Here is a 17112-nt window from a genome sequence, read left to right as displayed (position 1 = left end):
AAGCGGAATTGCGTCACCTGCCGGAAGTGGGTCAAGAGCCGACGCAGCGCCCTAAGCCCTCGGGGCATGACGGGAGTCGTAGTAGCAAAGATTCTGGCCGAATGGGAAGGGGGCGTGACCGTAGAGCCTCCAAGGAAAGCTCGCGGAAGACGAGGTTCTCCGTGAAGAGAGGTGCAGAGCAGGCTGGGAAGTGTAGTTCTGCGGACTCCGCACCAGATTCGTGGTGGGAGACGAGGTTCCGGGAAGGGGCCGAAGCTTGGAAAAAGGTAAGTGCGCGGAGTCGCGCGGTTCCGGGCTGAACTCTGGAGTTTATCTAGGTGCCCGGGCTTATCTGAGGCTTTCGGTGGTCTCTGAGCCCAGGAGCATGTTGCCATGGAAACCCGCTCTTGAGTGCTTGAGTGCAACTTTGCAGCTGCGGGAGGAGGGATGTCGGGAAGTCCTCCCCGGAGCTCCTCGGACGGAGCTGGGCGAATTCGCGGTGGATTTGGGCCGCAGCGAGATGAAGCTGGAAGGGCCCTCTAGCGCCGGAGTAAAATAAAGACGTGGCGGAGGAGCTTCGGCCTGATTTTGTTGTTGGTTTTGTTTTGTTGTGTTCAGCCTGTTCTTTGTGTCGGATAGAGGATGAGATGATGGGTAAGAAGGCTTCAGGTAAACTGCGTGCAGCTCTCTGTACTGCCCAGTGCCCCGCTGCTGCTGGGGCGCCAGGGATGAACGACACAAGGTTTTTATCCCTGTATGGGGCGTGGGGGGCAGTCTCAAAATGCTCCTGTTCGAGGAACTGGACAAACTCCCTCCCCAACCCTACTCCCTGGAATAGTTATAAAAATAATAGATTTTTATTTTTTGAGCGCTTTGCTAAGTGCCAATTTATGTTCGAGAAGCTTATAGTACATTACGTCAATTAACTTACACGACGGAGTATAGACAGAAACTAAGATCCAGTGAGAAATGGCGCTAATCGTTCAGGGTAGGTAACGTCGTGGGATGGGAACCTCGGCCTTCGCGAGGACAGCCTGCACTTTAACTATTACTCTATACTGCCGCCTCGTGGCAAGGTTTCACTCCCCCTCCCCAACCCCCAGCTGTTTTTTGTTTTTTTTTCCTCTAAGCATCCCTTCCCCATCTCCTTTGGGCTTTGGCTTCCCCTACCTTTTCTTTATTTTGAAATATGGTAGAAGACAGTATCTGATTTAGTACAGAATAATTTGAAAAGTCGTGTCAGTGTTTTGTGTTGATGATATCACCTGTAACTGTCCAGAGCCTCATGGGAGGAGGAAATGTTTCTTCCTTTGTATACTTCACAGTCCCTTGTTTCATCCTAGATACATCTAATAGTGATTTATATCTGTACGTACTTTAATAAGACTGCCATTTACATCATTGTCATTTAATGATCACTATATTGACCTATGTATATAATGAACAGCTTGCTTCCACTTCTGTGTCTGTAAAATTGGGATGATTTTGCCAGCTTCACAGAGTTTTTGTGTTAAATAGGAACTTAAAGAATGGGGAAGCAAAAGCCTAGCACAGAGCTCAAGAAAAATTCATTTCCCTTTCTCTATTTGTATCCTTCATTTTATTCAAACATTTATCCATAGTTTCAGTAGATGTTAATCTCAACTAGGGGAGTATTTTGTTTTTTTTTCAAAAAATGGTGTTTGTTAACACAGGTATTGCCTCATGAAGTGCCCTCTCAAGCCTCTATGTGCACTTTCTCTCTACCTGCCCTTCAGAAATCAGCCAGAACATCATTTCCTGCAAGATACCTCACCTAATGTCCCTGTGCACCACATGTACCCTGGCCTGCCTTGTGTGCTGGTGTGATGCTGATGAATTACTGTCATCAGATTTCTCATTATACCCTGTTGCAATTTCCTGTTTTCTTATCTGTTTTCCTCACAGATTGCGACTGTGCCTTTCAAGTCTGTAGCTGGAGCACAGGAAGAGTTTGTTTAATGAATGACTTATCCATTTAAGATTTCCTTAGATTCTGAGGATAATCTTGTGAATTGGTGAGTTTACGTTTCTGTGAGATTTGGCAAACTGACTTTTGTATCACAATCTCTGATGATTCTCATGTAGAGCAGATTAAATTTAATGGTTTATTCACTCTGCCCCTAAGGATACCCAATTAGGATGTCCTAGTTACCTTTGTCTATTTATTTATTTGAGATGGGGTCTCGCTATGTTCCTCAGGCTAGCTTTGAACTCCTGGGCTCAACTAGTTCTGAGTAACTGGAGCAACAGGTATATGCCACCATACTGCTCCTAAATGTGACTGGAGCACTAGATTCAAGTGATTGCTACCAAGAATTCTCTATCATAGGCAGCTTGTTTGCTGTTGTAAGTTCTTTCAGAAAGAGTGTTTTGGAATTATAGGGTTGTAGATCTTCTTCATGTAATAAAAATGGTATAATTAGATACCTGAAGAATTTATAAGTCTACGTGTAAATCAAAATGAGTTTTTAAAATACCTCCATTCACCTTAGTGTGCATGCTTACAAATTGATTTTATACTTGTAGCTGAGACTTATCACCTGCAGTTTTCCTTCCTCTCTGCCATTTTGAACAGAGTTGAAAATAGTTCAGTAGTTCATCGGGTCTGTCTTAGTGTTGCTCTCAGTATGCTGCGAAGGAAACCAACACGCCTGGAACTGAAGCTTGATGACATTGAAGAGTTTGAGAGCATTCGGAAGGACTTGGAGGTAAGAATACAACTTTCAAACCCTTAGGAAATACTTAAAACAGTAACTAACTTCTGAACCTCAGACTCTTATACTTATTTGAAGTCTATTTGAATGATTTGTGGACATCTTAAATTTAATGTGACTGCTGTAACAAAGTACTACAAACTGGGTGGCCTGAAATCAGAAATTTGTTCTTTGCAGTTCTATTGGCCACAGATCTGAAGTCAGTATGATTGGGCTGAAATCAAGGAAGGTGTCGGCAGGACCATGCTCCCTCTAGAGGCTGTAGGGAGAATCACTGTCTTGGCTCTTCTGTTTTCTGGAGGCTGCTGGTGTTCCTCCATTGTGGCCACCTCACTCCATTCTTGTATCCCTGGCACATTTCCCACTTCTTTTCTGTTTGTGAAGTCTCCGTCTGCCTCCCTTAATAAGCATATATGTAATTACTTTTAGGGTTCACTTGGATACTCCATCTCAAGTTCCTAAATTTAATCATATCTGCAGAGATTTATTTATTTATTTTCAGATAAGATAAAATTTGTAGGTTCTAGGAATCAGGGACTGATAGCCTTGGAGGTCATTATTCATTCAGCCTACTGAGCTTAACATGTTAAAAAGAAAAAAAAAGACAAAACTCGATTTCTCTATCAAACCAGTCATCCCATTGCATGTCTGTCCAGTTGCTGAGGCCAGAAACTGAGTGCTCATTTTTGAGTCCTTCTTTTCCCTCATTCTTTTTTTTTTTTTTTTAAGTTGTAGTTGGACACAATACCTTTATTTTATTTATTTTTACGTGATGCTGAGATCGAACCCAGGGCCTCACACGTGCTAGGCGAGCGCTCTACCACTGAGCCACAACACCAGCCCTCCCTCATTCTTTAAATTCAATCTGTCTGTAAATTATCTGATTCTAGACATCTAGAATCTACCTTTTCATCTCCGCAGTTACAACCCAATAACCATCTCTCCCTGTACAATTTTAGAAGATAGCTAGCTTTATTTTTCTTTTTCTTTAGGACTGGGGATTGAGTCTAGGGTCTTGTGCATGCTGGGTAAGCTCTCTACCACTGAGCTGCATTCACAACCCTTTTTAGTTTATTTTGAGACAGTCTCACTAAGTTGCTCTGACTGTCCTTAAACTTGCAATCCTCCTGCCTCAGCCTCCTGAGTAGCTGGGATTATAGGCATGTGGCACCACACCCAGATTTTTAGTAGCTTTCTAAATGGTCTTTCTACTCCCATTTTTTTCTAATCCATTTTTTTATCAGGTATCTAGAATAATCTTTAATTTTCTTTTCAGGATGTGCCTTTCTTTGTTTTAAAACTCCTCAGTGGTTTCCTGCATTTGGAATAAAATCTGAATTCTTTCTTGTGGGCCTGTAAGGTTCTGTACATTGTAGTTCCTCGCCAGTTTCATCTCTTGCCTTGTTTCTCTATATCCTAAACACAATGGCTTCTTGCATCTTTTTTGAATATTTCAAACAATCGATCCTTTCCATGGCCTTGGCATATATTAGTTCCTTTGCCTGGAGTGCTCCCTTTCTTCCAGTCCTAGTCTGTTTCCCACACTTGGTCCGAGAGGCCTCATCTGACCCTACCTAAGTCAGCTATATCCTTCTTGTCCCTACTACCTTCATCTCATTTGGGTCTCAAGAAGCACCATACTTTTTTTCATAGCAAATCTTATAATTTGCAATTATTGTTTATTATAAAATTATTTCATATTCGAAATCTTGATTGAAGAAATCATGCCTATCTTCTTCATCATTGTGTTCCCAGCATCTAGCATATAGGAGGAACTTAATATGTATTTTTAAATGTGATTTTGCCAAACAGTATTTGATGTCTACTAATAAAACTTAAATTCTTCATTGGCTTTCAGGACAGAGTCATAATTCTTTAGTGTGGCATGTGAGGCCCTTTGTGACTGGGTCTTTATTTATCTCTCTACTTTATCTTCCACTGCCAGGTTATCTTTAACTTGAATCTCAGTGCCTATACACACTGGGTTCTCTTTGCCTGAAATGCCCTTGTCCTTTGTCAGGCTAATTCCTTCTCATCTTTTGACTCAGCTCATTCCAGTCCCCAGCTGGGTTAAGTTCAGCCTTCTCCCTTGGTACTGATCTCTCTTATAGGTACTATCACTCTTCATTGTAATTGTCTGCTTTTCTGTTTTCTCCACTGTTGGCTGTATACCTGTTGAAGGCAAGAATTAGTATATTCATCTCTGTAATTGTTTCCAAAAGAGGGCTTATTTCAAGTCTATTTTCATTTGCTGTCCTATTAGATATTTTGCATTATGTGGCAGGGGATGTTATCACTTCCATGTATCCATGAACATGGTTGACCTTACTGTATATTGTTTACATTTCATTTTTTTAAAAATTAAAAAAAAAATAAATGACAGAGGAATGCATTACGATTCTTATTACATGTATACAGCACAATTTTTCATATCTCTGGTTGTATATAAAGTATGTTGACACCAATTCATGTCTTCATACATGTACTTTGGATGATGATGTCTATCACATACCACCATCCTTGCTAATCCCCTGTCCCTTCCCTTTCTCTCCCACCCCTCTGCCATATCTAGAATTAATCTATTCCTCCCATGCTCCCCATCCCTACCCCACTATGAGTCAGCCTCCTTATATCAGAGAAAACATTCGGCATTTGTCTTTTTGGGATTGGCTAACTTCATTTAGCATTATCTTCTCCAATGCCATCCATTTACCTGCAAATGTCATGATTTTATTCTCTTTTATTTTATTCTCTTTTATTGCTGAGTAAAATTCCATTGTGTATATATGCCACATTTTTTTTTAAATCCATTCATCTACTGAAGGCATCTAGATTGGTTCCACAGTTTAGCTATTGTGAATTGTATACAATTTCATATTAAGACTAGTATCAGGTTTCTTTTCCCCTTTCTTCATCCCAGCAAATTTAGTGTTCTCCAGATATCATCTTGTTTTTTTTTTCTTTTTAAGAATTTATATTGATAGTGTATTATTGGAGGTAAATTTTAAGAACGGTATAAAATTCAGTTGTAATGAATCTCATAAAATGCTAACATATGAACTTTGACTTTGCAGAGTCAGCTCACCATTGAGTTAATCTTCCTCTAAAGGCAATTATCTAGTAGGTTTGACCTGTTTTAGAGCAACTTAAAAAGGAGGGACAATTTTGCCCTAAATGAAAATGAAACCAATAGAAAACTGGTATTTTACTTTTTACTAAAATTAAGTTTGATTACACTAGCATGACTCTAGATTCTGGAAGATTAGTGTTCATGTTAGGAAAAGGAAAGTTTAGATATTGGAGTATTTCAGATCTGGGATTTTCGGATTAGGGATGATCAACCTGTATAATTTATGTGAATATTCCAAAATTTGGAAACCTCCGAATTCCAAAACTCTTTAAGACCCAAACATTTTAGATTAGTAATATTCAATCCCTATGTTATCTGATTCATTGTAATACTTTGATATTGGCAGCTAAGTGCTCACAGTTCATCAGCAGGGGGCATATAGTGGTGGTCAATCTAGGGATTTGAGCAGTTGAGCTGCTCTCCTAGTAAGGAACTCCAATTAAACCTCCTTTTTTCTGCTTTAGAGAAAGTTATCATCATCTAATATCATCTTTGCAGTTAGGTGGTGGTACTTTGGGCATAATTGTTAGTCTCTTTTTGAAAATGATCAAACTTAAGACATCCTTTATGAATCCTTAGTCACTTGTGGTTTCAGAGCCAAACCTTTTTCTGAAAACAGGATGAAGCCTGGCTTCTTTCTCTTCGTCCTATATTGAACTTGAGTTGAAAGAGTCAAGTCTCATCTCAAAATGGCAGTAAAACTGCCACCTGATTGCCCCAAGGCCAGGATGCTGATTGCTGCTGCCCCTGGAGAGGGAAGGGACACGATCCAAAGGAACCAGAGCAGTTGAGAAAATTGTTGGTGGTCTAAGCTTTCTTTCAGAGTACAGATGATAATTTGAGAACATTTGGAGAAATGAGGCATACTCACAGATTGTACTGGTAATGAGATGTCCCCAAATAAAATGTTCCAAGAGTTTTGGTTTTGTGACTTCCCCTTGTGTTAAAAAGGTGGATGAGGGGCTGGGGTTGTAGCTCAGTGGTAGAGCGTTGTTTAGCACACACGTGAGGCACCAAGTTTAATTCTCAGCACTACATAAAAATGAATAAATAAAATAAAAGGTATTGTGTCCATCTACAACTAAGAAAATTAAAAAAAAAAAAGTGGATTAAGAGATGTGTGTATGACCATACAAGGCTCATGTATATGAAGCAGAACCAAAGACTATTTCTAGAGAGGATTCTGTGAGCCTGGTAGAAGTTGTTCAGGAATACTACACTATTAGTGAACATAATTGTAAAGTGAAAAAGGCCCTTTCTAAACAAGAGATTCATTCTGCTGAATCACAAAGATATCAGGGATGCAGATCTAGCAACTTTTTGGGCCATGGAAGAAACTTTGGAGGTGGTGGAAGTACTTTTGACTATGGCGGAAACTTTGGTGGAAGAAGAGATTATGATGGTGGAGATGGTAGCAGCAAGAGGGAGTCATGGAGGATGTCGTGGTGGCTATCACCGAGTTGGAGGTGGTCCTGGTTATATTAGTAGAGAAGGCTGTGGAGATACGAAACCCAGGTAGCAGATGTGGTAGATAAACGATGGTTACAGTGGAGGAAGTTTTGGAAGTGGTAACTATGGTGGGTGATGGGAACTCTAATGATTTTGGAAATTATAGTGGAAAAATTATGGACCTACAAAAGGGGACAATTTTGGTGGAAGAAGCTCCCTAAGCAAGTCCCTATGGTGCTGGATATGGTAGCAGAGGGTTCTGAACACAGCAGAAAGGGCTGCAGTTCTTAGGAGAGAAAGGGAGAATTGTCAGGAATGCTACAAATTAGTTGGAGACAGTTGTCCCAAATGCATTAGAGAAACTGTAAAAATCTGTCACAGAAAGAATAATGGCCCATAGTCAGACAGGTCACTGCAGTTTAAACAGGAACCCCTTGTTCAGGACTGTCAGACCACAGTAGCATCAAGAGCAGCTGTTCAATAATGCAGGGTAGGGTCAGTTCCACATACACTAAGGTCCTGTATCTGTTGCAGCTTTTTTTCCCCCTTTCATTTCATCATGAATTTTGCCCTGTAAGTTGTGGAGTGGTACCAGGAATTAAAAAAAAGTAAAAAATAAATCAAAACAAAGCCCCCAAACAGACTTTTGTTAAGCATAAAACTTTCTAGACTTGTAGCCTCGTGGAGTCAGTCAGGCTGTAGATTTTTGATGGTTGTTTTACTGTCCTATTATTTTTCCGTGCATTGTCTTGAATAGTGCATTTGCTGAAACACCCTTTGGTCCCCCTCACTGCTCTCATGTTTTCCAGGTGCAGCTTCCTGCTCCGAACCTCCTCCACCACACCCCCAACTCTTCCACCCTGGAGTATGGCAGTGTGGGCCTCCCTCTGTCATAGCCCTGATCTCCCTATGTAGTCATAGTCTGTTTGCTGTGACATGACATCCTGGAGAGAAAGAGTTCTGTCTTTTATCACTGCATGCCAATATCTCTCTTGTACCCATAACTATCTTAAACTTAGGATTTTGGTTTTTTCTTCATTAGTCCTGAACCCTGTCCTTTAACCCAGCCCATCTAGTACATGATAAGTGCTACATACACATTTGGTTAATTTAAAAAATGTTTTAAATCCTAAAAATTTTATGCTTGCAGACCCGTAAGAAACAGAAGGAAGATGTGGATGTTGTAGGAGGCAGTGATGGAGAAGGAGCCATGGGGCTCAGCAGTGACCCCAAGAGCCGGGAACAAATGATTAATGAACGAATTGGTTATAAACCCCAACCCAAGCCCAGCAATCGCTCATCTCAATTTGGAAATTTTGAATTTTAGAGATGGATTCGTTTGCATGCCAGAGCCCTGGAATGGAATGAAATGATGGCAGAAGTACAATCAGATTTAGAGAATTGAGTGCTTGCAGTCAAGCAGAATGTTTTATCTCCTGTAGAAAGAAATCACTTCTGCGTGAAATTACTGATGTTTGACTTTCACTCTAAGCTGGAATCCGAACTCTGGTTTGTTTCTGGAAAATTTGACTCTATAAAACTTATCTGATTTTTGTTTTTAAAAATAAATATATTTTTGGAAAAACGTGAGACATCCTTGATGAAGCATAGTGGCACTGCTAAACCCTGGGTTTTAAAAGGTAATTGCTGCTGGGTGTGATTGTGCAGATCTATAATCTCTGTGACTTGGGAGTCTGAGGCAGGAGAATTGCAAATTTGAGGCCTGTCTGGGACACTTAGTTAACAATCCCTAGTATGGGAAAAAAAATTATCCTTTCAGTCTTTACTTAGAGACCCAGAGTACACAATCTTCTGGTTGATCTGTCACTTTGTTTTTACTCTTTTATTTAACAAGGATTGAATGCCTACAATGTGCCAATCAAAAAAGACCCCTGAGGCTGGGGTCGTAGTTCAGCAGCAGAGCGCTTGCCTAGCATGCATGAGGCACTGGGTTTGATCCTCAGCACAACATAAAAATAAACAAAATAAAGGCATTCTGTCCATTTACAACTAAAAAACAAACCAAAAAGACCTCTGCCCTCACAGAGATTAGATTTGTGTGTCAACTGAACAAGCTGTAGGTGCCAGATCTGTTTATAGCATGGCTTTGCAACTGGTTTGGGTGCAACTTTGGGAGGACAGGCAATGGAGCAAAACATGAGGGATTCTCCTTGGAGTGTTACTGTTATTCCAATTTTTCTTCCTTTCTCAACTTGCCTAAGAATTTTTCCAGTGGGAACCCATCCAAGAGCAGCTCAGAGGGTAATTTCAAATGGTGCCCTAATTTCAACATTAAATTCAATGGCAGGGAACCATTAATTCCAAAGGTATTAACCACCTTTGGAATCATCAGTTGTAAAGATAATTGATGGGTTTTACCCAGCCTTTTGGGGATAGTTTAAGTCTGAGTAACATTAATATAGGATATGCTGGGGTAGAATGAGATAGTTTCCATTTTTACTCCAGACATCCTTACAAAACCTTTGTTCTTCCAGTTTTATGTAGGACTCACCAGTTCTGTTACCTTACTGTCTTAAAAACAATAGTGAAACCCCAAGAGTCAGGCTGCAGATAGGGAAATCAAGTTATATTCTATCGAAGCCTGTAAAGGCCTTATGGAAGGGAGAAAATCACCAACCAAACCAACCAACCAACCAAGCAAAAAAAACCCACAAATAAATAGAAAGAGGAAGGAACAAGACTCTGCCTTCGTCTTTGTCATTATGACTTTCCAGCATGAATTGGCACAGAAGCATGAAAACATTGTGGTTCCTATCTTCCCGATCTCTACTAATAGCCAGCAGCAGATGCTTCGTGCAGATTACCTTACTAATTTTAACTCCTATGAAGAGGGTACTTTATTCTATCACAGGAGGTGAAACTGCAGCTCAGCAATTAAGTGGTAGGGCTGAGATCTGATTACAGGCGGTCTGCCTTCTGAACCCATGCTTCTAGATATCTTTGCTACTTTGCCTTCTTAGTCTTCCTCAGTTCAGTCTAAGAAAGGGGGGATAATTGGATAGAATGAGAGATTGCTTTTTTCAGGTCTCATGGAATTTCCACACCATTTTATAAACAATGAGATAATTACTACATTAGTAATTAGGGCTTATTGCAACTGTAAATCTTTTAGCACAACTGAAATCACATGCATCAATTCTGTCTTAGGAGCTATTCAGTTCTGGAATCCCCAAATTGAGGAAGTTGGTCAGGTACTTAGAAAGAGATACTAACCTGATCCAGAAGAGAGAACCTTTCTTTTTCTTGAAAACTGATGGAACAATATAATCAGTCGATAACAAAAGACATACTATGCCTTGGATGCCTGTTTAGTGTGGAGTACCTTAATCATATTGCTCCTAATGTAATGAGATGCTATTATTGCCTTCCTCTAAATAAGAAAACTAAGGTTTACCCATTGTTAGAATAATTTTTCCTAAAGTCACCTTGTTAGTAAGTGGTGGAGGCTGAACTCAAACCCATTGACTCCAAAGTGCATGCTCATATTACGTTAAAGGAAGATAGTAGGCGTGGTACTGAACGGTAAGATGCCCACTGGGGGCCAGCAGGAATTGGAAATAACAGCAACATTCTGGTGTTTCTAAAGGGATAGACAAGGTCAATGCTTATAACAAGTTTGGTAATAAACTTTGGAAATAGCTCAGAGCCTCCTGTCTGATGGCATAAACACAGCAAAGGGATTATGAGGTGACAAAAATTAACTTTTAAATGCAGAAATCTTCATGTACTGGAAGACCTGCAGCTTCATGAAGACCACTTCTTTCCTGCAAAGGGTCAGGTAGATCTTGTGACATGTAGTAGCTTGTGGGAGGACAGTGAGATGAAAATGATGGGATCATGCCATCTGAGAGACTCTGACATCTTAAAAACCAATGGTAATAGCCAAGCTCTGTGCAGACTGTAAAGAAAAGGACCAGCTTCTGATAATCATCCTGGATAGGAAGACATGCACAGAAGTAAAATAAAATCAAAATATTTATTTTGTTCTTTTGCACATGACATGTTAAAACATCCCTACTACAGCAATACTGCTCTCCAGGAGCTTACAATCTAAGACAGTCAACATGAATTGTAGACCCAATGATTAAGGCATTATATCAAATGCAAACTTTGTATCTTTAGATATATCTTCTGAAGAAGCAGCTGGAGGGGCAGGATGAAAATTAAATGACATGAACATGTACCCCCTGCCTCACCCCTAGCTCTTTAAAAGGAACCCCTTGTGACAGGAACCTACGTACCCACAGACTGAAAGGGAATTCTGAGCAACCCTAAATAGCAGTAGTGAAGAGACTCTTAATTTCTTTTCTCCTGGTGGACAAGTGGATTCCTTATTTGTAGGAGTTGAGTGTTCCTGCATCAGACTGGAGCAGCACCTACAATTTTATAACTCTGGGGAGGGTAATAGGTAGCCCTTTACCCAGTCTTAAGAGAAATTCTAGTTGCTTCTTGAAGCCTACTTAGGTTTCTACAGGTTTATAAATACCAACTTCTGACTGGTATTTATATTCACCGTGTAGCGATGCCCACTACACCAGGATAGCCGGGGAGATTTAACCCACTAGACCATGTGGGAGAAAAGACAAAGACAGGGAAGAGGAGAGCAGAGTAATAACGGTCAAAGAAATGGGGATACAGTCTTCCAGATATGAACAGGGAAGGAGGAAAAGAGAAGTTTAGATCCCAAAAGTCAAAGATATCAGGAAGTAAATTCTGAGTGAACAGGGATACAGAAGTGAACACCACTGAGACAAAGCTAGAGTGATGGAATTTAAGCTTTAACTTTTTTCACCTTCCCTAGCTTTATCCTTTGGCAACCTAGTCTGAGGATCTCTAAAATTCAGTCTTTTTAGGAGATTTTCTCTACCCTGAACACCGAAGACCTGTCGCAAACTGAGGTTTCTCTTGGTGAATTTAAAATTCAAAGTACTTTGTCTTAACTGGCCTTGATTTTTTTTTTTGGTTTGGCCTTGATTTTTCTCACTTACTGATAAGATCTTGTTTTTGGAAGTTTATAGTTTATAGTAGCTCATGTTGGTCACTACTGGGCATTGATTCTTACATATTCCTCAGGTTTTATCATCCCTTGGCTTCTGACACAACAAGAAGCTTTTACACCTTAATGCTGGGCTCCTGTCATTCACGGCTCTTGCCTACAAGTATCAGCACTACAAGGGGATGAAATGAGAGGAAAGCACAAAGCTCTAAATGCTGCTGCTTGGATTTTAACCTAAATCCAGTAGGCCATAACCCTCTTGGTTCAAAGCCATAGAAGTACACATTCCTCACTCTCCAATATTTAACTGGCAGCCACAGAGAAAGTACAAACTTCAAAACCACAACACAGGTCTATGAGATAGCTGCTTTTTTTTTTTGGTCTTCTCTGCCCTGAGGCACAGCAGGCTCTAGCACCAAGAAGGGCAGGATTTAACAGACCAGCACAGGAAGAATCACTTTAAAGAGGTAGTTTGGGAAGAAGACTGCAATACAGACTAAGACTGAACAGAATAAAAATCCAATATGATTCTTCATTGTGAAAAGAGGTTTGGGCCACCTGTGATCTAATTCAGTCCCCAAGAGTAATAAAGATGGTCACATAGACAATGCGGATCTGCCCTGCGGGGGCATGGATGGTGGAGGATGAGGAAGATCTGGCCATCAGCAGACCACACCCTAAGTCTCTCCAAAGAGAAAATGGGGCTTTTGCCCTCCTGGCCCATGCCTATCTGATTTACACCACAGATCAAAGGTCTCTCTCAGCCTTCAAACTACTTCCAAGAAACCACAGATCTTAAAAATAAGGACGAGTGACTTCATACATGCTGATAAAAGTACTTTGGCTATAGTCCTTCACACCCGTGCACACACAGCAGGAGCTGAAAAAAACGTTTGTGGAATGATAAAGTATTGACTAGCAGCTTCACTATGTGAGGTATGCTCAGACATAGCATCTACAACCAGCAATTCAAATTTTCATGCCCAGGGAGCCCCTCTCCTCCCCAGGTGACACTTCCTCAGTTTAAAGCAGAGATTCTCAAAGTGTAACCCTCTGGACCATCAGCAGGAATATCACCTGGGAACTTAGAAATGCCAATTTGGGGGCTCTGGGGTTAAGGCCCACAACTAATGTCTTACCAAGCCCACCAGGTGATTCTAAGATGCATGCTAAAGGTTGAAAATCACTGGTTTAGATGCAGACAAATGAAAATAATGGGAAAAAAGAATTCAAACTCTTTTACTAAATTCAGCTTGGAAAAACCAAAGTACCAAGTCCAAGTAAAATGCCAATGGTTTTATTTAAAAATATCTATATCTATTTTCTCTAATTGATTGTCTTTTTTATTTTTAAACTGACAAGCTCCTTCAAATCAAAATGTTAAGTGGGAACACATGTTGATGAGTTCACAGCCCAAGAATACACATTCTGCAAGCTCTAGGCCTGTTTTAGTCTCAAAACACCTCAAAAGCTACAAAGATTTTGTGCCACACACCACACCTAGAGAAGGCACAATGTCGTTCTCACCCACTGAGTCCAAGGACTGAAGCTTACTTTCTAATATGATGTTTGAGTCCTGGGTTTAGTTGGGCAAGAATCTCCCTCAGCTACCATTGCTGGCTGAAGTTAATCCCGATCCATCACTGACCCAGAAAAAAATCCCACCAAATTCACATATTGTCTGTTAAAGAAAACCCAGAAGATTAAGAAAGGACACAGATGAACAAGTCATCCACTAGAAAGCTACCTGGATTAGACAAGGATCTAGGGTGATGAGGGGGGAGAGGACAGCTTATGGGAGGCTTCTCAAAAGGAATGAGAATCTCAGCTTATTAGAAAAAAACAGTTTGGGAAATCACCATTTTATCTTGGAGACTGTAAACTAGACCTCTATTCAGCAGGTGTGTGTGTTTGTGTAAAGAGGAGCAAGAGGGATGATTGGAGCAGGAACCACGTCTTCCAGTCTTGAACCTCTTTCCACTGCAATCAATAAGGCCACACCATGGATTCTGATGTTAATGGCAATGCTCTGTGATGTCCACTACCACTGCCTTCTTCCAGCTGAAGAGAAAGTATCCTGTTCCAGCCCCTGCTGCTACTGCAATGCAGAGGTACCCATTGTAGGTCATGAAGATGAGCATGAGGAAGTAGCTGATGACCACCTGGATGACATGCAGCACTGTCTGCAGGAGGTGAGGGAAGCTCAGCATCTGCTGCCTGGGGATAAAGAAGGACACATGATCGTCTCACAGGAGCTCTGCAATCAGGAGAAACGGGGAGCAATTGTGCCCATGAGCTCAGCCTCACAGCCACCCTGGCAATTCACGGTACTTGTGTGTATGCTTGTTGCTCACTGACACCTGAAATGAAACACCATAGGGCTGCCAGGTTTATAAGCAGTGGTCAGATAGGTTATGAGTCAGAAGGAGGTACCCTTTTGGGAGGGGTGTAAAGGAGGAGAAGTAATCTTGGTTTCTCTCTCCCTTGGATCCTAACCCACTCTCCCACACTTATTTGCCTGAATATTTTTAAACTTTGTTTTTCTTTTCTTTTTGTGGTATTGGGGATTGAACTCAAGGCCTCACCCAGGCTAGTAAGTGCTCTACCACTCAGCTACATTCCCAGCCCCTTTGCCTGAATAATTTGGGGGTCTCCAACTTTGCAAAGTTCACACTTTACAAAAATGAATCAGAAGTGAAAGTTGGGTGGGATAGTAGAAATCAGGAACAGGAGACCTGACAACTCGCACTCTGTATCACCTCAGGTACCATACCTTTTTGGGCCTCAATAAGCTCATCAGTGCAACAGAAATAAATAATATTGTTGCCTGAAAGTAGGATGTTGGTCTATAGAATTTCATAAGGTCCAATCTAGTTTTAAGATCTACATTTCTAAAAAGAAATCTGAATCTCAAAAAGCATTTCCTGATATCTAGAGAAAACTAAAAGTCATCCAAATACTTTCTTAGAACAGACATAAAACTCCTATATTGTAAACAAAATGAAGATAGAACTGGCTTGAGAGAAAGGAATCATTTGTATTCTGCCATTCTTTTATACCCTCACCTAAAATTCCTAACTTGTTCATTATTATTTTGGCAAATATTTAAAAATACAGATTTTACTGACTTTCCAAAATGACCAATACTTACAACTCAGAACAAATATGTGTTTGCAGGAAAGTTTCTATTACTCCTGCTTTGACCCATTGTAACCTACAACCCCTAACCTCCCAAAGCCAGTTTTGATCAAGGTTCCATAGAATCACTATCTCAGGTCGGAGGCCAATAAGATACTGCTAACAGACTAGCTGCTTTGCTGCCCAACTAAATTATATCTCTAGAACTTCCATCTGGATTTGTTCAATATTCTTACCCAACAGTTTTGTGTGTCTCCATAAGAATGGTTCCATTTGGTCCTGGGACAGGCATGGAATTGTAGCGAATGCTGACTTGTGACTTGCGCAGCAGACTCTCCCGGGCTATCTTGAGTCCTTCATAGAACATTGCTAGTAAAAACACTGCCACAAAAGCTCCAGCCATTTCTAAGTGGGGAAAGAAAAGATGGTGGTACTTTCAAACCTGTCCAAATCATTAGCCAGTGTGCTGTCCAGCTAGAGAGACAGCAGAGAACAAGTACTGCAACTCTTGGCTTTATCAACGTTTTATTTTTATATTGTTACCTCTTTACCTGCTTAGATAGGAGAGCAGCTGTCATTAATGAAAACCATGGCTTCTGGTGGAGAATACTCTTTCTCTCATGCTGGGGCTTGAACCTAGAGACTTGTGCAAGCTAACATTGTAATCTATCCAAGTTACATACCAAATTTACATTTTTTTCTTTCCAGAGAGGCTCTTGCTGTTTTGCCTAGACCCATCTCAAATGCCTGGGCTCAAGTGATCCTTTTGCCTCAGCCTCCTAAATAGCCGGGACTACAGATATGCACCCCTGTGTTAGGCTTACTTTCTGATCAAGATACAAAAAGTCATCTGAACAATAACCCTTTGTTCTGGCTGCTGGATGTTATTAAGTCAGCTCTGTTACATGGAGACATTGTAGAATATCGAAAAGGGGAATAAAATAATTGTTTTTGAGTAGGGCCTTCTTAAGCTGTCTAGTCTGGTCTTGAACTCCTGGGCTCAAATGATCTGCCTCAGCCTCCTGTTAACAACCTATTTTTTTTTTTTTTTTGAGAGAGAGAGAGAGAATTTTTTTTTAATATTTATTTTTTAGTTTTCGGCGGACACAACATCTTTGTTTGTATGCGGTGCTGAAGATCGAACCCGGGCCGCACGCATGCCAGGCAAGCGTGCTACCGCTTGAGCCACATCCCCAGCCCAACAACCTATTTTTAAATGCTGACTATTTCTTCTTCTTCTTCTTCTTCTTCTTTTTCCCTGTTACTAAGGGTTGAACTCAGGGGCATCCTACCCCTGAAGTCCATCCCTAATCTTCTTACCCAACAGTTTTGTGTGTCTCCATAAGATGGCTTACTCACCTCCTTTTTTTTTTATCGTAAAATAGGGACTCTCTAAGTTGTCAAGACTGTCCTTGAATTTGTGATCCTCCTCCTGACTCAGCCTCCCAAATAACTGGGATTAGAGGCATATGCCACTGAGTTCTGCAGAGTACATTTCTTGAATAGGCATTTCAATGCTGTGTTCATACTGTGAAGTTCTGATAATGACATTAATGTATCACCCTAATAATTTAACACAATACCTGAACTAATACAATAGCCCATTTCCCCAAAACAGATTGTGTAGATTATATATCTGGTACCTAAAGCAGTCCAACGGACTA

At 40.7% G+C, this 17112-nt stretch overlaps 2 protein-coding genes across 3 annotated transcripts in view; one reads left to right on the top strand and one right to left on the bottom strand.

Annotated features, from left to right (window-relative positions):
- Positions 1 to 156: 156 nt before the first annotated feature.
- Positions 157 to 8883, top strand: Cdc26 (cell division cycle 26). 2 transcript variants are annotated; one of them, XM_027949450.2, is made up of 4 exons: positions 157 to 266; positions 1906 to 2015; positions 2576 to 2708; positions 8444 to 8883. In XM_027949450.2, the coding sequence occupies exons 3-4, from the start codon at positions 2628 to 2630 to the stop codon at positions 8618 to 8620; spliced, it is 258 nt and encodes an 85-aa protein (XP_027805251.1). In that variant the 5' UTR covers positions 157 to 266; positions 1906 to 2015; positions 2576 to 2627; the 3' UTR covers positions 8621 to 8883. The 2 variants fall into 2 exon arrangements, with proteins under 2 accessions (XP_027805251.1, XP_027805252.1); XM_027949451.3 differs by lacking the exon at positions 157 to 266 and adding an exon at positions 328 to 633.
- Positions 8884 to 11271: 2388 nt separating this feature from the next.
- The window catches only part of Slc31a1 (solute carrier family 31 member 1), a 33139-nt gene continuing 27298 nt past the window's right edge, over positions 11272 to 17112 (bottom strand). The window contains exons 4-5 of the mRNA XM_027949443.2: positions 15685 to 15853; positions 11272 to 14527 (exon numbers count right to left, since the gene is read on the bottom strand). Coding sequence (XP_027805244.1) covers positions 14326 to 14527; positions 15685 to 15853 — 371 coding nt within the window. The 3' untranslated portion in view covers positions 11272 to 14325. The remainder of the gene's footprint in view (positions 14528 to 15684; positions 15854 to 17112) is intronic.

The sequence above is a fragment of the Marmota flaviventris genome, chromosome 13 (assembly GCF_047511675.1).
Source record: "Marmota flaviventris isolate mMarFla1 chromosome 13, mMarFla1.hap1, whole genome shotgun sequence".
In the NCBI taxonomy this organism is placed as follows: domain Eukaryota; kingdom Metazoa; phylum Chordata; class Mammalia; order Rodentia; family Sciuridae; genus Marmota; species Marmota flaviventris.
Note: the sequence above shows the minus strand (reverse complement) of the source record. Positions and strands in the feature narration are given on the sequence as shown.

Coding starts and splice junctions, on each gene's coding strand:
- Cdc26 (XM_027949450.2), top strand. CDS start 2,628: ATGCTGCGAAGGAAACCAACACGCCTGGAACTGAAGCTTGATGACATT. Junction 2,709..8,443: donor GCATTCGGAAGGACTTGGAG/GTAAGAATACAA, acceptor TTATGCTTGCAG/ACCCGTAAGAAACAGAAGGA.